This window comes from Oncorhynchus masou, chromosome 5, assembly GCF_036934945.1.
Source record: "Oncorhynchus masou masou isolate Uvic2021 chromosome 5, UVic_Omas_1.1, whole genome shotgun sequence".
Taxonomy (NCBI): domain Eukaryota; kingdom Metazoa; phylum Chordata; class Actinopteri; order Salmoniformes; family Salmonidae; genus Oncorhynchus; species Oncorhynchus masou.
This window is the reverse complement of record NC_088216.1, coordinates 65860816-65888141: the sequence shown is the minus strand read 5'-3', so window position 1 is coordinate 65888141 and position 27326 is coordinate 65860816. Positions and strand designations below refer to the sequence as shown.

At 42.9% G+C, this 27326-nt stretch overlaps 1 protein-coding gene across 1 annotated transcript; it reads left to right on the top strand.

The window, feature by feature from the left end:
- Window positions 1-1281: 1281 nt before the first annotated feature.
- LOC135540118 (coiled-coil domain-containing protein 3-like) lies at window positions 1282-26985 on the top strand. The gene is made up of 3 exons (XM_064966513.1): window positions 1282-1981; window positions 9247-9421; window positions 26397-26985. The coding sequence occupies exons 1-3, from the start codon at window positions 1626-1628 to the stop codon at window positions 26679-26681; spliced, it is 816 nt and encodes a 271-aa protein (XP_064822585.1). The 5' UTR covers window positions 1282-1625; the 3' UTR covers window positions 26682-26985.
- The last annotated feature ends 341 nt before the right edge of the window (window positions 26986-27326 follow it).

The window sequence follows — 27326 nt, the reverse complement described above, 5'->3', positions numbered from 1 at the left end:
ATATATGTGATCGTATACAAATGCAAGCAAGGTTTGAAATCATAATTTTTTCGTCACTTATTTTATCTGTTTGGGCTTCTTGCGGTCAATTTGCAAAATATATATTATTTTTTATTATGTTCTGGCCCCTTGACCATCTGCTCAAGAAAAGAATTGGCCTGCGACTGAATCTAGTTGATGATCCCTGAGCTAAGGTAATGGCGCCTGCTCAAATATTGTGTTCGTAAATTATGTCTGAGTGTTGGAGTGTGCCCCTGGCTGTCCGTAAATAAATTAGATAAACAAGAAAATTGTGGCTTCTGATTTGATGTATGGCAATTACTTTAACTTATTAACTTTACTCAAGTATGAAAATTGAGTACTTTTCCCACCACTGTACTTATGTACATTTAAAACCTGATACTTTTGGACTTTTCCTCAAGTAGTATTTTAATGGTATCTTTACTTTTACTCAAGTATGACAATTGAATATTATTTTTTACATCACTGCTCATGACAGAGGTGCAATGCTGGGATAAAGGCATGATGTTACATGTCATTGTAGCAGGCCTACTTTCCAGCCTAGGGTCTCTTGAGTCTGAGACATTTAGGAAATGTATTATTGAACTCTGACCTAATGTTAGCAGCAACTCATCTATCTTTCAGACACCAGAGTGATTAGAAAGTGGTCAAATATTGTATTTCTATCAGCTTCTGGTGGTGTAATTTGTGGGCCACTTCCCACCTCCTTGTGTCTCAGAAGTCATGTCCCCAGGGGGACATCGTTTGTCTCTGTGAGAAGGATAAGTTAGCTGTTGCAGGATTTGCTGATCATTAAGTTGTACATTGCAGGTGCTTATTACCAAAGAAATATAAGAGGAATATAGAAATACACCCAATATTATGTAACATTGGAAATGTATAGAAATAGCCTATACTAGACAATGGTCTGCAAATTGCACATTTGGAGGATTGTAAATGGGCATACCATTTTTTTATAGGCTCTCAGTGTTTAAACATGATGACACTGTCGATAACGCCTGATGACCCCCTGGATGTCTGATCGAGAGAGGTTAAGTAATATAAAGTGTTAGGTAATAGACAAAGTGGAGAATGTTCTCTATGAAGGCTGTCAGAATGGTGCACCCTTAGCGGAGTTGCCAACAAACGGATGCATCAGGTTTTCAGGCATACATCCACTTCGACCTAGCTTCATCTTCAGCAGGAAACCAGATGTGGGCCCTCCGTTCAGACGTCATTTTACGCCTGCTACGTTAGGTTAGAATAGAGTGTCAGATACAAAGCGCGCTGAGCGCCTCATTCTATCCCACAGGATACAGGAGAGCTGCGCGTAATATTAGATCATCACTCACAGAGTGTAGTCTAGCGTGCAGGAGGGGATGGGGGAGGACAGAGGGGTTTGCATGAGAGAACTGAATCAATAAACTGCTGCGGAGCTATTATATTTGACTGCAACAACTGAGTGACTATATGTCACATTGGTGCTGCGCATTTGCACACAAGCCCATGGAATACAGTCCTGTCGGACAGTTTGATGAGAAGTCACTGGTCCTGTAGCGCTCACCCATCACTGCCACAGAATTACGTTTCATAGAAGCTGCAATCGAGACCCGCAGTTGCCTGCCATGGGTGCTATTTTGGCTTTGATTCTGGCGACCTGTTTGAGCGGAGTTTGGGGATGCCAGTTGCCCCATGACTGGAGACCACAGACGGAGGCGTGCCGCGCGGAGCTCGCAGAGATTATCGTTTTTGCCAAGGTGCTTGCGTTGCACAAGGACTCATACAGTGTGTACAACTACTTACCTTGGCAGTATGACACAGACCTCTTCTTCTCTGCCGAGATCGAGCTGCAATGCGACCAGGCGTGGGGCAGCATGCTGGAGGTCCCTGCTGGTTCCCGGTTCAATGTCACCGGGCTGGGCTACTTCCCCTGTTACTCCTATAGCGCAGTGGAGAACAACTCTTACTATTTCTTTTTGAGGTAAGATACATTGACATCCTGGTGTTGGAGGTGCGTTTATCACTGTCAAGTGTGGCGGTGTTGTAAGACAGAAATGACACAATCATAATTCAACAGAAAATAGACATACAGTGATTTGGTTGTGTAATTGCCTGAACTTCTGTCGAGATACACTATAACCCTTACATTTCCAGCTGTTATTCTTTTTTACAGTCACAATGAGAAACTTGTGTTCGATGAATACTTGGTGAAATAGAGTTGAGAGTGATGTTCTGGCCCTTAGGATTCTCTTGGGATGCAAACACAGCAAGAATAATAACCCAAACCTGCTGTTTGTGTGTGTCTGTGTGTCTGTGTGTGTGTGTATAATATGAAGCATGTTATATGGAGTAGCTAGATTGTGAGGTTAAAAGCAACAGATTGAAAAGAGGATCAGGTACCAGTCATTCTGAAGTTACGCCTGTAATGATACTACAATGTCTACCATGGACAGATGCATGATGCACATTTGCTCAGATGTCACACCTGTCACAGGTCCTAATGTGGGGGAAACAGATGGGGAAACAGATGGAGAAACAGATGGAGAAACAGATGGAGAGAGAGAGAGAGAGAGAGAGAGAGAGAGAGAGAGAGACTCAGCACAAGCACCACCAGTGAATTTGACCCAAAGTTAACTTTGTCTCACATATTATAGGTAAAACATCTGTTCTACTTTGTGATAGTTAAAATGCCTTACACAATTTACAGCATATCAGTAGATTTGTTTCCACAAAGGCAGGTTTCATAATGTGAGATGATTGACACCTTAATACTTATCTCCCTTGGTTTTAGAATGGAACAACACATCAGTCTTTGAAAAAGTGCCCATGGCATTCCAGCTTCTATAATTACAGAGTCTGACAGTTCCCAACAGCTTAGGGGAGACCCTTAAAGCTGGAAGTTTAGGCTGAGGGTATTATCTCCACACCAACCACAGGCTGGATGGGAAGCCCTTAGTATCCCAACCACAGAACAACCTTGATGAATGACACCAGGCCTTCTGTTCTGAGAGATGAACTTGTGCCGACAGGTTTAACTTGTATCATGTCCTGTGTTTCTTTCATTCTCAGCACCTAGAACATTTAAGTGCACATTCTATCAAAGAGTATTTCAAAGGAATTCCAGTGTGGAGTTTTCAGCTTTTCCGTATGGAGGTTCACGGCCAAGTACAGTAATGACTGTGTGTTTACATAGTCAGGGGGAGTGTGTGTATATATGTGTGTTTTGTTGATGAGTTGGATGGCCAGCTACATTTTGTATTGTTTTTTTGAAGACCCCAGGTTCACAGGCACCCTGCTGCCCGTCAACACACACACACACACACACACACACACACACACACACACACACACACACACACACACACACACACACACACACACACACACACACACACACACACACACACACACACACACACACACACACACAGGAACTTGTGTGTTCTGTTTGAGAGGAAAGGTTGATGGTGTCACTATGTAGCCGTTCTCCATCACTGGGAAACCCATCAGGCCTTGGGGTTTTTGCTGATCTGAAAGTCTCCTCATCCTGAAACTACAAACCATAGGGATTAGCCCTGCAATCAGCCAGGAGGCCCTGGAAGGAAAATACCTAATAAGGATCACAATAAGACACAGACATACGGGTCCAAGGATTCAGTGTGCCATGAAAACTAGAATAAAAAATCCTACGTATACATGAAAAGTGTGTTAAACTGTCACTCAAAGTTACATAAAAAGCCTATATTAGAACATGCCTCCTCTGATGCATCTCTGTACTACCTCCCTCCATTAGGATGCCGGGATGTGGGGGGGGTCTGTCTGAGCCCCTAGTGTTGCTCTGCAGCTTCTCAGCTAATCTTAGAGCTCCGTCGTAAACATTTAACAGAGGAGTCTCCAGTTCCAGAAAGCATTGTTCTCGTTGTTCTGCAACGCTGGCACTCTCAGGCGCTGAATCAGCAAGCTAATGCTGAAAAGTTTCCATCAGAGTCTCCAGTGAGCTCCCATTTCCTGTTAAAGCCCCCCAAACGACACAGTCTGAAACAGCCTCCCCAATCAATCATGACTATGAGTGCTCAGGACAGGACAAAGGGGAGTTTCGTATATGAAGAAATGCAACAAGGAGTCTCCCACAGGACCAAAACTGTAGACTTGTTGATTGGTCTGCCTGTCTGTGCCAAATGTAGTCATCTCAATCCCATAACATTGTTGCTTGTCTGCTGTTAAAGAAAGTGAAGGACAGATTATTATTCTTGGTGATTCTGTGAGTAGAATTTGTGGGTTAAGGCTTTACAGTTCATGTCTCGGTTATGACTTAATAGTTCATCACTTGCTTTCATCTAGCCAAATGGAGTGAAGGGGTCATGACAGCCATTCATTCTGAACTCTCAAGGATGTCTCCACAAGTTCAGTCAATAAATCTCAATGCAGTGGTGGTGCTCTGGCGAGCTTTAAGCCTCAAGACACTCAGCTGCCTGCCCCTAGAGAGGGCTACTTTAATTTGGAAGAAGCCTCCTTCCTTATATTTTAATTCCAAGAATCACCAATCTGAAAAGATAGACTAGGTGAAAGTACTGAGAACAATAAACAATAGCTATAATCTCTCTATTGTGTTCAGTTCACTTATGTACTGTAAGCAGGACAAGAAAGGATGCTTGCTTGAATAACTGAGAGAAACAGCATAGTGCTACTGGGGGAATTGACTCCAGAGTGTCTGCCTTAGTCTCCATTGCCATGGAGAGAGCTTGGTATTTGGCTCAGGTATATTGCACATCCCAGCGGTTCCCCTTTTGTTTACTTCCTCCTTTGACTCTTTGGTGTGTGTCTGAATCATGAACCAACCAGCCAGCTGGTTCCATTTTGACAGGGCAAAACTCACCAGTCAAACCGTCACAGAAAAGCAAAGAAATAGGAGACAGGCTGCATGGAAACATTAATTAAACCAACATGCTCTTGACTAAACAAGGTTAAGACTAGATGACAAGCTTTCCTAGGGAGGACCAGTTTTTTTGTGTGGAGGAATGGGAGAGAGAGGGAAGTGAGCTCTGTTTAAAGTTGGGGAATTTGAGAGTGGATGTGAAAAAGGGTCTGATAACCAGCAGACGTGTACGCTCTCTGGAAGCCATTAGGGTTTGAAACACAGGATAATCCCTATAACTGCTGTCCCATTGACTGTACTGTATGCAGTTGATACCTTATGCTGAGAGTGTAATGGAGATACTATGTTGGTTTGGCAGAACTTTTACAATATAGCTGGCTAATACAGACACAGCATCCAGGATAGCTAAACCAGCATAGACATTCTTTTTCTTAAGAGATAGTTTTTTCTACAACCATTGACTGAGGAACTGTTTGGGAATGTATACGTCAAGTGGTTAGGACATAATTATGTGTCTGCTAAGTGCCATGGAATTTGTAGAAGCTGAGAAGAAATTGAAACCAGTGGAAACATTGGCCGTTAAACTGCATTTACTAGTGCTGGTTGACATTACTGCGCCATCTGGGAGTATTTGGTTGGTTTATACATCGAGTTGTAATCCTATAGGGACCAAAAGTCTCGAAACTTACATGCTAGACTTGTGAAGTAGGGAAAACACTGGCCACAACCCTCAACATGCAACAGAGCAGAGAGAGACAGAGAGTGAGAAAGGAAGGGATTGAGGGAGGGCGAGAAAAATTGAGTGAGGGATGGAGGAAGGTAGAGAAAAAGAAAGAGGGACAAAACATACTGTTTATGAAATATATAAAACAATCCACAAAGCCATGCTTGTCAGGATGGGGAAGGATTCATGTCTCAGGAGCATGGAATTAATAAAAACCAGTGCATCAGTTATTGTTTTGAGGAAGATATTGGTTCCAGTGTCCCTCAAAATATGCAGTGAAATTAATTTCAAAGCCATTGAAATGAACACACACACACAGCCATTATCAGTGGTCATGTCCATTGTGAGTATTATCTTGTGTCTGTGCTAAATAGTCTGGTAATTAGAACCATGCGCATTTTTGGGGCCAACAGTACAACACAGAGTGTTATTCCCTCCGGATCCTCTCTCCCCATACACATAATTCTCAGGGTTAACCTTGTGTTGCCCCTGCTTACATTCCAGTGCCACAGTAGTTCATCATTATCAACATTATGAGTGACCCCCCACTGTAGGGACAAAACATCAGGCCGTCTGGGTCAGACAAAAACATACACTGTAAAAAAATACTCTTTGGATCAACCAAAAAAAAAACATTTCAAGTTGCAAACCATTTCTTTCAAAGCTCAACTTACTTTTCCCCTTTGGTAAAACCTAATAAATAACCTAAATCCAAACTAATATTTAATGTAAATACAACCAATTTTTTCATATTGTTCCAAGTAGATTTTTCCATTTGATATTACCTATACAAATTGGGTTACAGGCAATTAAATACATTTCCTGTATCAATAAATTCAGGTGGTACAATAACATGAAATCATTACTCATATCACATTCTTTCCATAGACTTTCACATTTATTGACTTCAATAGTGTAATCAAATGGTAGCTAGCTTACCAATGAAAACATTACCAATTTCTTTAGTATCATTGCAAGCAAGTATCATAACAGATTCAGTGCTGGCAGTGCACATGTTCTACTTTGTGTCTTGTTGTTACTATCATTACATGTGAAGACTGTTATTTTATCAAATCAATTCTCTATGTATAATTATTATTATGTGATTAAACGAATCAGGTAAACTAATCAACTAGGAAGTCGGGGCACCACGGGAAAATGTTTATAGTCTCTACTTCCCAAATCGACTCTTCATGTAATGAGTGCACTGAGAGTCGGGAAGCAAGTTCAGGGAGTGAGTGTTTTAATAAGTAAGATAAACAATGAACACAAAACATAAACAACACACCGACATGAAAACAGAGCCAATAACACCTGAGGGAAAAACCAAGGGGAGGTGATGGAGTCCAGGTGAGTGTCATGAGGTGCAGGTGCGCGAGACGATGGTGAAAAGTGTGCGGGATAATCAGCAGCCTGATGACCTAGAGGCCAGAGAGGGAGTATACGTGACACTATATTTTCATTTTTCATTTCTTATCGAGTACAGTCTTCTATCAGTCTTCTGTCAGTCTCATTCTAAACTCTCATTCTAATATTCTTGGTTATCTGCATGAACCCTAGCATAAATTATGAATCTGCAACATATGTACAAATTGGCTTAATTATTTATTTACTTACTAACTAAATAATCACAGAAATACATAAAACAAACACTAGATATTGGTTAATAACAATGATGGAAAAGTCCCCTAGTGGGCTAACCCCGATATGACAGCTTGGTGGACAAAAGGAAAGGGGTGGGACTGAGAAAGAGTGGGAAATACAAAATGGATTCAGTACACACAGTCTATAAGTATATTAATTGAAATGCTAATCCTTTGCACATTAACGGCCGCTCATCCAAGAATAATTGTAATGTATATATATTTACGCCTGTATGTCGTTGTTGTCTTCTCTGTTGGAATGCTCGATCATCCTGTAGGATTATTCAGAGTCTCTGCTTTTTATGGTTGAAGAATGATACTTCAGAGTATCATTCAGAAATGTTGTCATAGAATAGATGCTTCGGCAGTTGTCAGTATTCTCGTTCTAGATTTATGTAATTTCTAGCTGCAGACTAGTAATTATACGTCTAAGATTTGCTCTTATTCTGTGGGGATCGATAATCTCAGAATTTAACCATTTCCAGCCGTCTAGCCAATGCTCCACGTATAGTCTTGTCCTTTGGTAGAGTTGTAGTTTAAACCACTTCACACACCAGTGTCACCCAGTATGCTTTGGTCTTAGAAATTCAACCATTTGCAAACTTAGCTTACACTGGGGTTTTATACGTTTCAGTAGAAAAGGGCGGTTCCATGACGCTGACGTAATGTCTATGCTCACGTGGGAGTGGCCACTGACTAGTTCATCTTTATATGAAAATCCATCCTGTCATTTAGAAGGTTAACATCACATTACATCTTTTCACAAATAGTTAAATATTTAATTACATATGTTGCACAATATTTAGATGTAAACCTGACAGCTTGGAAATATACACTTTAAGAGATACCATTATGTGTGTTTCCCATCCTTCATCAGTACTTATGACCTGTCATAAAGTCACAAACTGTGGGAAGATAGCACACTCCCCCAGGGCACACCGTGACATTCACATAGAGAATACAACATAACAGATTAATTTCAATGACATTCACTCTCACGGGTGTCTGAAAAGAACAGCCTGAAAGCCACGCCCCCAATAAGCCACACCCCCAACTCTTCTGATAGACTGCTGCTGCAACATTGCTGCCACCGCTATGCAATGTGTATCTGCATGAGGTGTTGAAAGCAATTTAGAAGCATTCATTCTATTAAAAAAATCACATTGATCTGTCAAATTAATAACAATTTATTTTGAAAATGTTTATTTCACCTTTATTTAACCAGGTAGGCCAGTTGACAACAAGTTCTCATTTACAACTGCGACCTGGCCAAGATAAAGAAAAGCAGTGCGACGAAAACAACGACACAGAGTTACGCATAAACAAACATAGTCAATAACACAATAGAAAATAAATTTAAAAAAATTATTTTTTATTTTTTTATTCCAGACAAATTAAATAGAATAGGTTGAATGAAACAAAACGTAATTTTAGATTATACCAATCAGTAAAAGCCATCCAACCTTTTACAGTGTAGAGCTGACAACACACAAACACTCATGAGGTACCTTTTAATTTTGCATTTTTGTGCCATCCTCATTTTTCGTTCATCACCCCCAAAACCCCAAGTATGCAAACACGTATGCTGCCACTGACCGACGTTTTGATGGACAGAGAAACAATAAGCAAGCTTTTGATGTCCCACAAGGGAGACAAGATGGAGTCCAGATGTATGGACTGCCTGCTGTCGAGGGTCAACCTCCAAGCTAACACTTCCGCCTCAGTCTGACACACTTCTAATAGCTGGAGAAAATATGACCCGGGTGGATTGAAGGTCCATTCCAGTTTTACTCGAACAACATTAAAAATAACAGCTATAAGACTGCATGAGGGTTTTCTGTGTGTGTGTGTGTGTGTGTGTGTGTGTGTGTGTGTGTGTGTGTGTGTGTGTGTGTGTGTGTGTGTGTGTGTGTGTGTGTGTGTGTGTGTGTGTGTGTGTGTGTGTGTGTGTGTGTGAAATTCAAAAATTGCATCTTAATCTCCTGTCTATCTGTGTTCCCCAGGATGGATGAGAACTACAGCATTATCCCCCACGGGGTTAACTTCCAAGACCCAATCTTCCCAGACACACCTGAGAACCACCGCATGTTCGCCAGCCTCTTCCAGTTCTCCAACTGCACGGCCGGAACCATGGTCCACAGCTACACCCCAGAGTGGGAGGCTCAGGAGGACAGCCGGGTACGAATTCAACTAACCTATCACTCCGGTTTTTATGTGCCGTTGTTAAGAAAGTCAGAAACAGCAACTCCTAAACAGCAGCTCCTAAACCACCAAAGAGCAAGACTGGCAAGAAAAACTGCCAAGGTTGGAAGAATTTACATTTACATTTAAGTCATTTCTCTTATCCAGAAACATTGGTGAATTCAGACATCCAGTGGAACAACTTTACAATAGTGCATCTAAATCATTAAGGGGGGGGGGGGGGGGTGAGAAGGATTACTTATCCTATCCTAGGTATTCCTTGAAGAGGTGGGGTTTCAGGTGTCTCCGGAAGGTGGTGATTGACTCCGCTGTCCTGGCGTCGTGAGGGAGTTTGTTCCACCATTGGGGGCCAGAGCAGCGAACAGTTTTGACTGGGCTGAGCGGGAACTGTACTTCCTCAATGGTAGGGAGGCGAGCAGGCCAGAGGTGGATGAACGCAGTGCCCTTGCTTGGGTGTAGGGCCTGATCAGAGCCTGGTCCCCTCACAGCTCCGTAGGCAAGCACCAGCTTCAACTGGAAGCCAGTGGAGAGAGCGGAGGAGCGGGGTGACGTGGAGAGAACTTGGGAAGGTTGAACACCAGACGGGCTGCGGCGTTCTGGATGAGTTGTAGGGGTTTAATGGCACAGGCAGGGAGCCCAGCCAGCAGCGAGTTGCAGTAATCCAGACGGGAGATGACAAGTGCCTGGATTAGGACCTGCGCCGCTTCCTGTGTGAGGCAGGGTCACATGCGGATGTTGTAGAGCATGAACCTACAGGAACGGGCCACCGCCATGATGTTGGTTGAGAACGACAGGGTGTTGTCCAGGATCACGCCAAGGTTCTTAGCGCTCTGGGAGGAGGACACAATGGAGTTGTCAACCGTGATGGCGAGATCATGGAACGGGCAGTCCTTCCCCGGGAGGAAGAGCAGCTCCGTCTTGCCGAGGTTCAGCTTGAGGTGGTGATCCGTCATCCACACTGATATGTCTGCCAGACATGCAGAGATGCGATTGCCACCTGGTCATCAGAAGGGGGAAAGGAGAAGATTAATTGTGTGTCGTCTGCATAGCAATGATAGGAGAGACCATGTGAGGTTATGACAGAGCCAAGTGACATAGCTAGGAGAGGGCCTAGGAACAGAGCCCTGGGGGCAGTGGTGAGAGCGTTACATCCATTTTGTCAGGTAGGGACCAACATAGACCTGTCAGCAGTTCCAGTGAATGGCTAGTCTTGAAACCTGACTGATTTGGATCAAGAAGGTTTATTCCCCTAGGGCAAGTTTTGAAGACGGAAGAGTCAGATGAGTTGAGAGATCTGGGTCCTAAACAGGTTGTCACAAGAAGCGAGATTTCATCTGGAGAGGAGGGAGAAAGAGGTCAGAGCAGCAGTAGCAGTTTCTGTGAGCTTCAAAGGACCTTCAGGAGAAAAGGTTTTCAAAATGGGAGGCAGAGTTAGCTTTAGCAGTGCGGAGCGCCTCCATGAGAGAGATAGCGGGAGAGCTGCGGTCAGGGATGAGTTGATGAGCGAGGTGAGGTAAGGGAGAAGGTCCCCGGAAATGGTCTGGAGGAGAGAGGAGAGTATTTTAGTCATCTGCAGAGAGGGAGGAGGGGGGAGGGGGAGGAGGATTCAGGAGGGAGGAGAAGGTGGCAAAGAGCTTCCTAGGGTTAGAGGCAGATGCAAGTGGCTTTAGCAGCAGAGACAGAGGAGGAAAATGTAGAGAGGAGGGAGTGAAAGGATGCCAGGTCCGCAGGAGGCGAGTTTTCCTCCACGGAGCTCTGTTCTGTGAGCTCGCAATGAGTCAAGCCGGCCTGGAGGATAGGGGACATAGAGAGTCAAAGGATGCAGAAAGGGAAGAGAGGAGGGTTGAGGAAGCAGAGGGAAGAGATGAAAGGATGGAAGAGGAAAGAGTAGCGGGGGAGAGAGAGCGAAGGTTGGGACGGCGCGATACCATCCGAGTAGGGGCAGTGTGGGAAGTGTTGGATGAGAGCGAGAGGGAAAAGGAACAGTGAGGTTAGTGGAAGAACAGCATCTAGTAAAGATTGCGTATTGCCTGCCTTGTGAGTAGGGGGGAAGGTGAGAGGGTGAGGTCAAAAGAGGAGAGGATGGAAAGAAGGAGGCAGAGAGGAATGAGTCATCGTGGGGAGGTTAAAAACACATTCAGGCAAACCTTGATGACAGCCTGGACACTAATACTGTGACAGCTGATCAATTTTCCTTGGGAGAGATGCTATTGACCCCCGGGGTGTAATCCATGGTTTGGTCCCTCCATGGCTGAGGTAGCATTCAGCGTACTATGTCCTAGCAAGTCCTCCATGATCACTTGCACTTGAGAGCCCAGTAAGGATTAACTAAAGGGCAGTGCTGCAGAGTATTTTATGTTATCCTTAACCTACACTTAACCCCCAATCAGGGAACTTTGCCTATCATGAAAGGGATCTCAATAGGAGCCCCCACTTCACAGGGGATGGAAATGCATGCTATCCAGAAATCATTCTGCTAATGGTGGCTTGTGGTTAGGGCTAACCACAGTCTGCAAAGGTCCAGTGAGGAGAGGCTTGTAAGTGTAATATGTTCTTGGTGTCTGGGAGACCAGAATTATTTGGGTGGTGGATAGAGGCCCTGCTCTGATCAGTAGTTGGTCCAGGCAGTCAGAATCCCCTTGGTTTGTGCTTCTCTTTCATGTGTGTCAATGCAGGGTAGAGTATGTTGGCTGTAGAGCAGGATGTGGGATGTGGCTGAGAGACAGGGAGCAGCAGGCTTTTTAACCATCTATGAGGTTTTCTACTATGAGCACAGAACTTACATTCATTAGACTGTACTGCCTGTACCTGAGCGTTTCATACCGATGTTATGGTAGGTGGGCAGCCATCAGTTTAGTGATGACTGTTTACATAGGTAGAAATTATTGGATCAGTTTCAAAGCCCTGTCTCGTGGTTGGCGGGACATTGTTGCTCATAAAATCCAGATTGAAGTAGTTTGTGGGCAAAGTTTGCCTCATACACATTGTAAAATACCTAAATGCTAATTAACATACCAATGAGTATGAAGTCTACACATTTCTACGTAACATATCCATGGCTCAACTCAACATTTCAGTGTCAATTTGCAAGATAAACACTTGTGATCACGTCATAGTGTCATGCATAGTCCCTCAATAGTTACTAATAATCTGGATTCCATTCATTGAACTCATGATTTACCCCAGTCTTCTCTGTTTCCAATCATGTGCTGACTACACATAAAAGCCTTCTGTCTCTCTGACAGAATAAGAATGGGCTTATGTTTCCATTAAAGACCACATCTCAGCTCAAATCTGTAATCAGAGGCAAAGCCAAGGTAATGCACAAAGTAATTTGTATGATTACACTCTTATTACTAAATATCTGAATGGAATGGCTAGGCCCACAGGCTGGACTGCTGGACAGCATAACGCAGTCATATTGTCATCATGCCACACAGACATGACTGTGACTGTTGTGTAAGAGTGACAGTCTAGGGCCTTCACATGTAAAACTAATGGAAATTACCCAACACACATACTGTCATGATTATAGTCGTAGATTTCCTGGGTTAGACTGAAATTCTCATATGCCCACTGGGATACTCTTAACTGGGGCACACAGCTGTTTTCCCTCAAAAACCTTGAAGATGTCCCTCTGCTAACGTGGGAAAATGTCCCAGTAAGACTGGAAATATATTTCTTACTAAAATATATTTCTTACTGGATGCGTGTCAAAATTGCATGTTGTGTCTATGTTTCTGTTGAGCCTGGGTCTCTACCATTATGACCACAGTGATAAATCGTCCATCTGCCACTTCAGATTAGTTTGTTGGTTTGTTTGTGTAAACAGTTGAATGTATTATTATTTTTAAAACTGGGTTGTCTGCCATAGGAAAGATATGATAGGGATAGCATTCAGACTTTGGAAGCAAGCACACCAACTCCGTAGCTATGGTGCAGGTGTGGACCATACGTGGGAGGTAGATGCTCAGATCACAGTCCAGATATATTCAAAACTCCAGACATGTTCAAGGGCAATTAAATAGGTATGTGTCCACAGTGGAGCTTGGTTTAGGAAACCATGGTCGGTCTCATAACAATGGTAGGGAGATGTAGAGATAGGGACTTTACTATAGGTAACTCTGGTCTGAGTGAAACACATACCCAGTTAAAAAAAACAGCTCCACCTCTCCTTCCATCTAGTTTTGTTAACCAGAATTTGTTGTTTAGGGTTATCTGCTGAGTGGCCTGGTTGGTCTTGAGGTAATACCGCAGCCGCCGACACACATACTGTATCTACAGTGTCGGCATAGGTTTGAATCCGGCTTACTGCCCTTTCACACAACCTTTCTCCATCTTTCCCGACGGCCATCCTCTCCCTCTATATGTTCAATAAAGTCAGAAAATACCTTAAATATTTTTACAAAATGGTTACCTGCTGAGCCGCTACAACCTTTCTGAGTCAATATCACTATCGCAATCTAACGCTAAGATTTTTTTTTTAAACATGATAATAATCTACATTTTTTAAACAATAACATAATGAAACCAGTTCTGTAGAAGCGAGGTTTGTGAAGTTAGCCTAATATATTCAATCAAATAAAATAAAATTGTATTTGTTACATGCGCCGAATACAACAGGTGTAGACTTTACCGTGAAATGCTTACTTACAAGCCCTTAACCAACAATGCAGTTCAAGTTAAGAAAATATTTACAAAATAAACTAAAGTAAAAAACGAAAATAAAAAGCAACACAATAAAATAACAAGGCTATATATAGGTGGTACCAGTACAGAATCAATATGTGGGGATATAGGTTAGTTGAGGTAATTTGTACATGTAGGTAGGGGTAAAGTGACTATGCATAGATAATAAACAGTAAGTAGCAGCAGTGTAAAAATAAAGGGAGGGGGTGTCAATGTAAATAGTCCGGGTGGCCACATGATTAATTGTTCAGCAGTCTTATGGCTTGGTGGTAGAAGCTGTTAAGGAGCCTTTTGATCCTCGATGTGGCGCTCCGGGACTGCTTGCGGAAGCAGAGAGAACACTCTATGACTTGGTGGGCTGGACTCTTTGACAATATTTTGGGCCTTCCTCCTGGATGGCAGGAAGCCTGGCCCCAGTGATGTACTGGGCCGTACGCACAACCATCTGTAGAGTCTTACGGTCGGATGCCGAGCAGTTGCCATACCAGACGGTGATGCAACCCGTCGATGGTGCAGCTGTAGAACATTCCACTACAGCCCCGTCGATGTGAATCTGGGAATTCTCGGCCATCCTTTTCCTGTAGTTGACGATCAGCTCCTTCGTCTTGCTCATGTTGAGGGAGGGGTTGTCCTGGCATCACACTGCCAGGTCTCTGACCTCCTCCCTAGAGGCTGTCGTCAGCAAACGTAATGATGGTTTTGGATTCGTGCTTAGCCACGCAGTCATGGGTGGACAGGGAGTACAGGAGAGGACTAAACACGAACCCCTGAGGTGCCCCCGTGTTGAGGATCAGTGTGGCAATGTGGTGTTGCCTACCCTCACCACCTGGGAGCGGCCCGTCAGGAAGTCCAGGCTCCAGTTGCAGTGGGAGGTGTTTAGTCCCAGGGTCCTGAGCTTATTGATGAGCTTTGTGGGTACTATGGTGTTGAACACTGAGCTGTAGTCAATGAACAGCATTCTCACGTAGGTGTTCCGTTTGTCCAGGTGGGAAAGTGCAATGTGGAGTGTGATTGAGATTGTATCATCTGTGGATCTGTTGAGGCGGTATGCGAATTGGAGTGGATCTAGGGTTTCTCGGATTATGGTGTTGATGTGAGCCATGACCAGCCTTTCAAAGCACTTCATGAATACCGACGTGAGTGCTACCAGGTGCTAGTCATTTAGGCAGGTTACCTTCGCTTTCTTGGGCACAGGGACTATGGTGGTCTGCTTGAAACATGTAGGTATTGCAGACTCAGTCATGGAGAGCTTGAACATGTCAGTGAAGACACTTGCCAGTTGGTCCACACATGCTTTGAGTACACGTCCTGGTAATCCATTTGGCCCTGCAGCTTTGTAAATGTTGACCTGTTTAAAGTGGTTACGGAGAGCGTGATCACACAGTTGTCTGCAATAGCTGGTGCTCTCATGCATGCTTCAGTGTTGCTTGCCTCGAAGCAAGCATAAAAGGCATTTAGCTCGTCTGGTAGGCTCGCATTACTGGGCAACTTTCCCTTTGTAGTCCGTAATAGTTTGCTTGCCCTGCCACATACTGTATGACGAGGGTCTGAGCCGTTGTAGTAGGATTCAATCTTAGTCCTGTATTGATGCTTTGCCTGTTTGATGTTGTCTGAGGGCATATCAGGATTTCTTATAAGCGTCCGCATTAGTGTACCGCTCTTTGACCACTTCTGTATTGAGCGAGTCACTGGTACTTCTTTAGTTTTTGCTTGTAAGAAGGAATCAGGATGATATAATTATGGTCAGATTTGCCAAATGGAGGGCGTGGGAGAGCTTTGTATGCGTCTCTTTGTGTGGAGTAAAGGTCTAGAGTTTTTTTTCTCTCTGGTTGCACATTTGACATGCAGGTAGAAATAAGGTAAAACTGAGTTAAGTTTGCCTGCATTAAAGTCCCTGGCCACTCAGAGCGTCGCTTCTGTTTTGGCATTTTCTTATTTGCTTATGGCCTTATACAGCTTGTTGAGTGCAGTCTTAGTGCCAGAATCGGTTTGAAGTGGTAAATATACGGATACAAAAAATATAAATAAAAACTCTTGGTAGATAGTTTGGTCTACAGTTTATCATGATGTACTCTTCCTCGGGTGAGTGATACCTTGAGATTTCCTTGATATTAGACATCACGCTACAACTGTTATTGACAAGTAGACAAACACCCCCAACCCCCATTTTACCATACGTAGCTGTTCTGTCCTGCTGATGCACAGAAACCCCAGCCAAATGTATATTATCCGTGTTGTCATTCAGCCACAACTTGGTGAAACATAGGTATTACAGTTTTTAATGTCCAGTTGGTAGGATAGTCTCGAACGGAGATCATCCAATTTATTTTCTAGTGATTGCACGTTGGCCAATAGAACGGATGGTAGAGGCGGGTTGCACACTCGCCGATTAATTCTAACATGGCACACCGATCTCTGCCCCATCTATTTCTGTCTTTTCCTCACGGGAATGATGGGGATTTGGGCCTGGACTCTGAGAAACAGTAGATCCTTTGCGTCGGACTATTTAATGAAAATTCTTTATCCAGTTCGAGGTGAGTAATCACTCTTCTGATATCCAGAAGCTTTTTTCAGTCATAAGAGACGGTATCCAAGTTTCCGACTTGCAATTCCAAGTTGGATGGTCGTTCAAAACATTTTTTTCTAGTTGGATCTAGTTTTTTTCAGAGTTTCCAGTTGTCTCGAATGCGCTGAAGTCAGAAGTCTGAGATTTCTGTTGTTTAGAACCCAGCATTAGTCTCAGTGGAGGGAGGGAGAGAACAGCAGAGGGTCCGCCTCTCACAGTCCCTGCTCTCTCCTTCCTTTCCTCTGTTGAGACTGACCAGAAAAACAGGAGACATCATCTTCCACCTCATGGGGAAACTCCAGTCATACCGCATCTGCCTCATGCACTAATTCATGATGTTCCTATGACCAGAGAAAGTGCAATATTCCTTGATATTAAAATACACAACGAGCTACTAATAATCATCAAAACACAGGGCTATCGATACACTTGCGTACTCATTCATTTCAGCTGCAGAGGGAGTGGAAGTAGGGAGAAGTGTGTTTTGTAATAGGGTTGAATAAAAACAGTGTGGACAGTGCTGAATAAAAACTTAAACATGAACTCACTCATTAAAACAGGAGCTCTTTGCTGTTTTCTTTGACAGTCTCTCTGTGGTCTTGGTTTTAAAAGTTAGGAAATCTCACATAGGCTACTATCAAACCTTGTTGTGTCCGGGGTCGTGGAAGCTGGAGGTACGGCTATCCGATTGGCCAACTCAGTAGGCACACTCGATTGAGCCCCAGATCTCCCAGTACGCATTGTAGGCAGAGTTAGTCTTTTCAGACAAATGAAATGGTTCAAAATGGAAACACTTTCCTTACCCAGTGTATAGGGCTTCTGAATCAAGTGCACCTGCTAGCAACAGCGCAACATGCATAACGAAAGAAAAGGAGCACAAGCCTTTATCCTTGCCTTTTCTACAGAAATGTTTGGTGATCGTCTAGGAATGCCTTGACGAGCGACCGGTTGGTGACCACTGCTCTACTACCTGGGGCGGTCTGCCTATTGTCTGCCTATTCTTTTTCTGTAACAAGATGGTGCCGACAGAGAAGGCTGCCTCGCTTCTGGTCCTTAGGAAAATGTGCATTATTTTTGTTTTTTATGTAGTATTTCTTACATTGTTAGCCCAAGTGTTTTTTCATAAAGCCGGGAAGAACTATGGATATCAGAACGACGTCACCTAAAATCCTCACAAACCTTTACAGATGCACAATTGAGAGCATCCTGTCAGGCTGTAACCGCCTGTTATGGCAACTGCACAGTCCACATTCTTTGTCTGAACCACCCAGGGCATTTGAACTGATTCCAGAGGCTGACTCAAAACAATGCCACCGTAGAAGAGGAAGATGCCAGCGGTCTTCTGGTCAGACTTCGGAGGCGTACACACCACCCACTGCTTCCGAGTATATTACTCACTAATGTCCAGTCTCTATAGATAACAAGGTCGACAAAATCAGGGCAAGGGTTGCTTTCCAGAGAAACATCAGGGATTGTAACATACTTTGTTTCACAGAAACATGGCTCTCTCGGGATATGCTGTTGGAGTTAGTACAGCCACCTGGATTCTTTGTGTGTTGCGCCGACAGGAATAAACATCTCTCCAGGAAGAAGAAGGGCAGGGGTGTATGTTTCATGATTAATGACTCATGGTGTAATTGTAACAACATACAGGAACTCAAATCCTTTTGTTCACCTAACCTAGCATTCCTCACAATCAAATGCCGACCGTGAGAATTCCCATGAGAATTCTCTTTGGTTATTTTCACAGCCGTGTATATCACCCGTCAAGGCCATACAATGACGGCCCTCAAGGAACTTCACTGGACCATATATCCTGGGGCTGCATTCATTGTAGCTGGGGACTTTAGCAAAGCAAATTTCAGAACAAGGCTAACCTTATTTCTATAAGGATATTGACTGTAGCACTTGCGCTGGAAAAAAAACTGGATCACTGCTACTCTAACTTCCACGATGCATACAAGGTCCTCCCCGCAATTCAACTGCTCAGACACGAGACGTATGTGGTCTACAGACAATCACTAAAGGAAAACCACAGTGTCACGGACACCGACGTCCTACTTCCAGACAAACTAAACACCTTCTTTGCCCGCTTTGAGTGCCACATACGCGGCCCACTACCAAGGACTGTGGGCTCTCTTTCTCCGAGGTTGACTTGAGTTAGACATTTAAACGTGTCAACCCTCGCAAGGCTGCCGGCCCCAGATGGCATCCCTAGCCACGTCCTCAGATCATGCGCAGACCAGCTGGCTGGTGTGTTTACGGAGATATTCGCTCCCTATCTCAGTCTGATGTCCCAACATGCTTCAAGATGGCCATCATTGTTCCTGTACCCAAGAATGCAAAGGAAACTGAACCAAATGGCTATCACCCCGTAACACTCACTTCTATCATCATGAAGTACTTTAAGAGACTAGTCAAGGATCATATCACCTCCATCTTACCTGTCACCTGAGACCCACTTCAATTTGCTTACCGCCCCAATAGGTCCACAGACGATGCAATCGCCATCACACTGCACAATGCGATGTCCCATCTGGACAAGAGGAGTATCTATGTAAGAATGCTGGTCATTGACTCTAGTTCAGCATTCAACACCATAGTACCCTCCAAGCTCATCATTAAGCTTGAGGCCCTGGGTCTCAACCCCGCCCTGTGCAATTGGGTCCTGGACTTCCTGACGGGCTGCCCCCAGGTGTTGAAGGTAGGAAACAACATCTACACTTCGCTGATCCTCAAAACTGGGGCCCCGTAAGGGTGCATGCTCAGTCCCCTCCTGTACTCCCTTTTTACTCATGACTGCATGTCCATGCACTTCTCCAACTCAATCATCAAGTTTGCAGACGACACAACCTTAGTAGGTTTGATTATCAACAACGATGAGACAGCCTACATTGAGGAGGTGAGGGCACTCGGAGTGTGGGGTCAGGAAAACAACCTCTCACTCAACATCAGCAAAACAAAGGAGTCCACTGGACTTCAAGAAACAGCAGAGGAAGCAGCCCCCTATCCCCATCGACAGGACAGTAGTGGAGAAGGTAGAAAGTTAAGTTCCTCCGCGTACACATCACAGACTATTTAAAATGGTCCACTCACACAGACAAATCAAATCAAATGTTATTAGTTACATGCTCTGAATACAACAGGTGTAGACCTTCCAGTGAAATGCTTACTTACGAGCCCCTAACCAACAGTACATTTTCAAAAAATGTAATAAATAAAATTCAAATAAAGGGTGCCAGTGTGGTGAAGAAGGTGCAACAGCGCATCAAAACCTCACTCACTTTTACAGATGCACAATTGAGAGCATCCTGTCGGGCTGTATCACCGCCTGGTACGGCAACTGCACCGCCCACAACCACAGGACTCTCCAGAGGGTAGTGCCGTCTGGACAGCGCATCACCGGGGGCAAACTACCTGCCATCCAGGACACCTACAGCACCTGATGTCACAGGAAGGCCGAAAAGATCATCAAGGACAACAACCACCTGAGCCACTGCCTGTTCACCCTGCATCAAAACTAGGACCGAGAGACTGAAAAACATTTTCTATCTCAAGACCATCAGACTGTTAAACAGCCATCACTAACACAGAGAGGCTGCTGCCTACATACAGACTAGAAATCATTGGCCACTTCAATAAATGGATCACTAGTCACTTTAATAATGCCACTTTAATAATGTTTACATATCTTTCATTACTCATCTCATATGTGTATACTGTATTTTATACCATCTATTGCATCTTGCCTATGCTACTGTGTCATTGCTCATCCATATATTTATATGTATATATTCTTATTGCATTCCTTTACTTAGATGTCTGTGTATTAGGTAGTTGTTGTGGAATTGTTAGATTACTTGTTAGATATTGCTGCACTGTCATAACTAGAAGCACAAGCATTTCACTACTCACAATAACATGCTAACCATGTGTATGTGACCAATAACATTTAATTTGATTTGCAGCTGATAGAATGCCCTGTGGCAGAGCTGCAGAAGAAACCACACTGAATAATATAACATAAAGTGACACACTAATTGGTGATGCAGGATGGCAGCAGCCATCACATTTTTGGAATTTCATAAAACCCCCACCACACAGTCCTATCAGAGATGGCAGTGCATTTACGTCAATGTTTTACTCAGCTCCATGTGTAAGCATTAGGATCGGAGCAGGGAATCAATGTTTTACTCAGCTCCATGTGTAAGCATTAGGATCGGAGCAGGGAATCAATGTTTTAGGAGATGGACGTATTGAAGCTCACCTATGGCTGATTTAAGTCTGTCGTTGATGTACAGTGCCTTGCAAAAGTATTCACCCCCATTGGCGTTTTTCCTATTTTGTTGCATTACAACTTGTAATTTAAATGTATTTTTATTTTTATTTCATGTAATGGACATACACAAAATAGTCCAAATTGGTGAAGTGAAGTGAAAAAAATTACTTGTTTTAAAAAATTCTACAAAATTCAAAAACTGAAAAGTGGTGGGTGCATATGTATTCACCCCCTTTGCAATGAAGCCCATAAATAAGATCTGGTGCAACCAAATACCCTCAGAAGTCATATAATTAGTTAAATAAAGTCCACCTGTGTGCAATCTAAGTGTTTCATGATCTGTCACATGATCTCAGTATATATGCACCTGTTCTGAAAGGCCCCAGAGACTGCAACACCACTAAGCAAGCGGCACCACCAAGCAAGCAGCACTATGAAGACCAAGGAGCTCTCCAAACAGGTCAGGGACAAAGTTGTGGTACAGATCAGGGTTGGGTTAAAAATAAATATCTGAAACTTTGAATATCCCAAGGAGCACCATTAAATCCATTATTTAAAAAATGGAAAGAATATGGCACCACAACAAACTGACAAAGAGGGTCGCCCACCAATGCTCACGGACCAGGCAAGGAGGTCATTAAAACCTCTTAGAGATCGGGTTACTTTTTTCAACATTCTGTTAAAAATCGCGCAACATTTCAACGTCCTGCTACACATGGCAGGAATATAGTATATGCATATGATTAGTATGTGTGCATAGAAAACACTCTGAAGTTTCTAGAACTGGTTCAATGGTGTCTGTGACTATAAAGAAACGAGTTCCGTGGTCAAAATCGCCAGAAAACCTGGTCACTAAAACGACAGAGAAAAAATCAATCCGCCAGTCCATGTATTGTCTATTGGAAGGAAAAATACTTAAGGCTGAGAATACAGTTCCTATAGCTTCCACACGATGTCGCCAGTGTTGTGATTTCGATTCAACTAAATCGTTGGTCATCTGAGTAATAGCCACATCCGGTTGTCAAGTCCACAGCTGTAAACAATGGAACCGGAAAAGTTGACTACGTTTCCCAAACTTGTGCCTATTGAATACAGATCGCTCCGTGATCAATTTGATCGTTTATTAACGTTTAGTAATACCTAAAGTTGGATTACAGAAGTAGTTTGAAGTGTTTTGTCAAAGTTTATAGGCAACTTTTTTAATTTAAAAAAATAACGTCGCGTTTAAAAAATGTGTTTTTCCTGGATCTGATGGTCTTCATAAATGGACATTTTGGTACACAAGGACCGATTTAATCGAAAAAAAAGACCCAATTGTGATGTTTATGGGACATATAGGAGTGCCAACAAAGAATCTCGTCAAAGGTAACGAATGTTTTATATTTTATTTCTGCGTTTTGTGAAGCGCCGGCTACGCTAATTCCTTTGTTTACGTCCCCTTCTGGTATTTCGGCGTGTTGCCTGCTATCAGATAATAGCTACTCATGCTTTCGCCGAAAAGCATTTTGCAAATCTGACTCGTTGGCTAGATTCACAACGAGTGTAGCTTGAATTGAGTACCCTGCATGTGAATTTTAATGAACGTTTGAGTTTTAACGAGTGCTATTAGCATTTGGCGTAGCGCATTTGCAGTTATTGTTGGCAGGGGGTGCGGTTGCGTCCCGGGTGGGCCAGACAGGTTAATCAGAGAGGCAACAAAGAGACCAAAGATAACCCTGAAGGAGCTGAAAAGGTCACAGTGGAGAACGGAGTACCTGTCCATGGGACCACTTTAAGCCATGCACTCCACAGAGCTGGGCTTTACGGAAGAGTGGCCAGAAAAAGCCATTGCTTAAAAAAAAAGAAGCCAACACGTTTGGTGTTCGCCAAAAGGCATGTGGGAGACTCCCCAAGCATAAAGAAGAAGGTACTCTGGTCAGATGAGACTAAAATGTAGCTTTTTGGCCATCAAGGAAAACACTGTCTGGCTCAAACCCAACACCTCACATCACCCTGAGAACATCATCCCCATAGTGAAGCATTGTGGTGGAGGATGCTGTGGGGATGTTTTTCATCAGCAGGGACTGGGAAACTGGTCAGAATTGAAGGATGATGGATGGCTCTAAATACAGGGACATTCTTGAGGGAAACCTGCTTCAGTCTTCCAGAGATTTGAGACTGGGATGGAGGTTCACCTTCCAGCAGGAGAATGACCCTAAGCATAGTGCTAAAGCAACGCTCGAGTGGTTTAAGGGGAAACATTTAAATGTCTTGGAATTGCCTAGTCAAAGCCCAGACCTCAATTAAATTGAGAATCTGTGGTATGACTTAATGATTGCTGTACACCAATCTTAGCAGCTAGATGTGCCAAGCTTATAGAGACATACCCCAAGAGATTTGCAGACGTAATTGCTGCCAACGGTGGCTTTTTCTGTTTTCTTGTCTTATTTCTTGTTTGTTTCACAAGAAAAATATTTTGCATCTTCAAAGTGGTAGGCATGTTGTGTAAATCAAATGATACAAACTCCACAAAACATTGAAAAAATGCCAAGGGGGTGAATACCTTCGCAAGCCACTGTATGCTTCTCCCAGGAAAGACCCTGGTAGCACTTTGTATGGATAGCCCATCTGTAGACGCTTTATCAGTAACATTTAATCTAACTAATCCTAACCCTAAACTTAAACCTTACCATAACCCTAACCTTAACCCTTTTCCTAACCCTAACTTAAACCTTACCCTAACATTAAACCTTATTCTAACCCTGAACTTTACCCTTACCCCAATGCTAATCTTAACCCTTATTCTAAACCTAACCCTAACCTTAGCAAGCAGTTGCTTATCAACAGAAAGTTTGTTGATAGCATGATCATCTGTAGAGCATCTACAGATGGATTATCCAGACTATCCAAATAAAGTGTGACCAAGACCCCAGTATTACTTGCTTGGTTAAATAAAGGTCAAATAAATAAATAAATAAATGTTTTTTGTTAACACTGTTTGGTTTCAGCTCTGTGTTGGGGGCTGCTACTTAGGGCCATAAGGGACAGCTCACCCACCACTCTGACCACATTTCTAAGGCACAAGGCATTTGCCACGCATCTTTCTACCAACCACTTTCATATTTCCACATGTCCTTAGGCCGCTCCCTGGAGAGAACCCCCCCCCCACCACCAGATTAGTTCTGTTTAAATTACATGTTTTCTATTTTTCCTTTTCGTTCCTTCTCTGGCCACATGCACGCCTGCTGCTAACGGATAAAATGCAACCTCTTGTGGCTCACTCATAATAAAAGCCCGGAATACACTGAAAGACATATATATGAGCTGTTGTTTCTGCTGGACAGGCCAAGGAATGCTATGTTCCACAACTCCTGCACGTTAGACAAAGCCCCTGTACATGGGGTGTAACGGCTCTCGTCCAAAGGAGAGGACCAGAGCGCAGCGTTGAAAGTGTTCATGATTGTTATTTTCAAAAAACACTCAAAATAAAAGTGAAAACCTAAGTGCACAGTTCTGTCAGGTACAGAAAATAAACAGAAAACAACATCCCACAAAACCCAAAAGGAAAATGACAACTTATATGTGATCCCCAATCAGAGACAACGATAGACAGCTGCCTCTGATTGGGAACCACACACACACAGCCAAAAACAAAGAAATAAAAAACAGACTTTACCACCCGAGTCACACCCTGACCTAACCAAACATAGAGAATAAAAGGATCTCTAAGGTCAGGGTGTGACATGGGGTTCCATCACTTATCAAAAACAGCAGGACTGAAAATAACACAGGATATAACAAATGGTTTTAAACTCTTTCAAAAGGGAAAGAGATTATCGAAATCACAGGAGGCTGCTGAGGGGAGGACGGCTCATAATAATGACTGGAATGGAGTAAATGGTATGGTATCAACGACATTGAAACCACGTGTTTGATGTGTTTGATACCATTCCATGTCCATTCCGTTCCAGCCTTTACTATGAGCCCCCAAATAATGTGCAACAAGCCGCCTGTGAATGAAATACAAGTAGACGTAGCTGTTTGTCTTAGATGATTTAACACTATCAACAAACATGCTAGGTTACTCTCCTCAGTGCTACCACTGTTAAATGATGACACATGTTATCATTCTGAAGACCTTACCTTGTGTTTACTGTTAATCATTGAAGTTGTGCGACGTACTTATTTGAATGAAGGGAATATTCCTTATTTGGGTTGATGATGTGTATACTAAATGGCAGTTGGCTAGTATGTTGGACATAAGAGGTTTCTCACTCAGTTTTTTTGAAATGTACACTATCGTTCAAAAGTTTGGGATCACTTAGAAATGTCCTTGTTTTTGAAAGAAAACCACAATTTTTGTCCATTAAATAAGTACATATTGTACTTTATCTCCTAGCAACATGAAAAAGATGTTTGAACAAATAAAAATGTAATTTTGCATTCAAGTAGAAACACATGGACAGTAAATTAGCCAATGTCTTTCCTCCTTAATCTCAATGTATTATCTTTCAAAGGATTTAGGTCTAATTCGTGACATATGATATAAGTGACACGCCCTGACCTGAGTATTCTTTGTTTTCTTTATATATTTTGGTTAGGTCAGGGTGTGACGAGGGTGGTATGTGTGTTTTGTCTCATCTAGGGTTTTTGCACTGTCTCTGGGTTTTGTAGATTTATGGAGTTGTTTACATCTAGGTGTTTTTGTAGGTCTATGGTTGCCTAGATTGGTTCTCAATTAGAGGCAGGTGTTTATCGGTGTCTCTGATTGGGAACCATATTTAGGCAGCCATCTTCTTTGGCTATTTTGTGGGTTATTGTCTATGTGTTAGTTGCCTGTGTTGGGACTCGGTTTCATAGCGTTTTTTGTTTAAGTGTTCTTCTTGTTTTTTGTCATTCAATAAAAGAATGGATTCATGCTGTGCTTTGGTCTACTCCTTATGACGATCATGACAATAAATAAAACAAAAAATTAGAATCTGTCTCAGACCTTCCATCATTGAAGTGGAACAGTTTATAAACTTACATATTTTTTTATCTCTAATAAATTCATGTGGATTGACATCATTACCATTTTAGCATATTCACACAAGACAAGCATTTGTTTTCTGAAATGTGTTTCAAAGAAAAGAGGTTTTGAGATGAATATCTTTGCCTTTTGAAGTAAATGATAGATTTCCAAACATTAAGACTGGATCAGGAACTTGAGTAACCAGATGATCCAAAGAATCAGGGCTGAATTAGTGTAACAACTTGGGGTTTGTGTAATGGATCATCAAAAGTCTAAAATAAGGATGTGGTTATCATGTTAAACAACAGCCTGAGAACTTATTCTCTGAACTCATTATCTGAATCTATTAACAATTTTTAACCTCAATCTGTGGTGCACATTAGCATTTTGCCCACTTCCTGTTGACCAACATTCCTGTTTCCTCCAGCTGCTGTGTTCAACGGTGCAGAAGGCCCTGTTTGAGGAGGAGGAGAGGGTGAAGACTCTCTCCCAGAAGGTGCGATCTTTGGAGAAGGCCAACAGCCACCTGCGGGACAAGGTGAAGAACATGAAGCGCCTCCTACGCCAGGCCAAACGAGACACTAAGGACCAGCAGACCCTCCCCCTGAAACAGCTGCACCACGCCAAGCCCTCCCACCCACACCAAGACACCACACAGGACCAGAAGAGACCCGCACTCAAAAAGATCCTCACCAAGATGATAAAAAACTGAACCCTAACCAGCCACCACCACCACCTGTTGCACTGCAGACATGAACAGGCGGTATAAAAGGACATAAGGATTGTATAGTATGTGACATCAGGGGAAAGATAGGTATGCTAAAGATAGGTACTGTATGTAATACTGTATCATGTCACAAGTTAAGGAGATAGAGGATTTGCATACCCTTAATGTGATGCAGACTAGTCACACCTTTAGAAGAAAGTGCTTTGAGCAAATCAAAAATGTTTTGTATTCTTCAGAATTTTCGTATTTTTCCGTACATTAATAAAATGCTATAGAATAGTCTTCAACATTTCTACATATGAATGCAGTCATTTCACACCTATTTCACACACATACACTTTGTTTAGATCTATGTGAAATGCCTACACTACAATGTGATAAGCATTTCTTGTCATAGCAATAACATTGTGTCACTGTTCTTACCACAGAAAGAGTAGCAGGACAATTTGATGGGAACGTTGGCTTGGATCAAATGTGATTTCCAACCACAGACTGAGATAGTGCTCATGCTTCATTATGACTCACTGGTTATACAACTGCTTCCTTACAAAAATGCATGCTGGGGGATATATGGTAATCACAAATTCCCCATCTCATACAACCAGGTCCTTCCTAACCCCATATCCAATC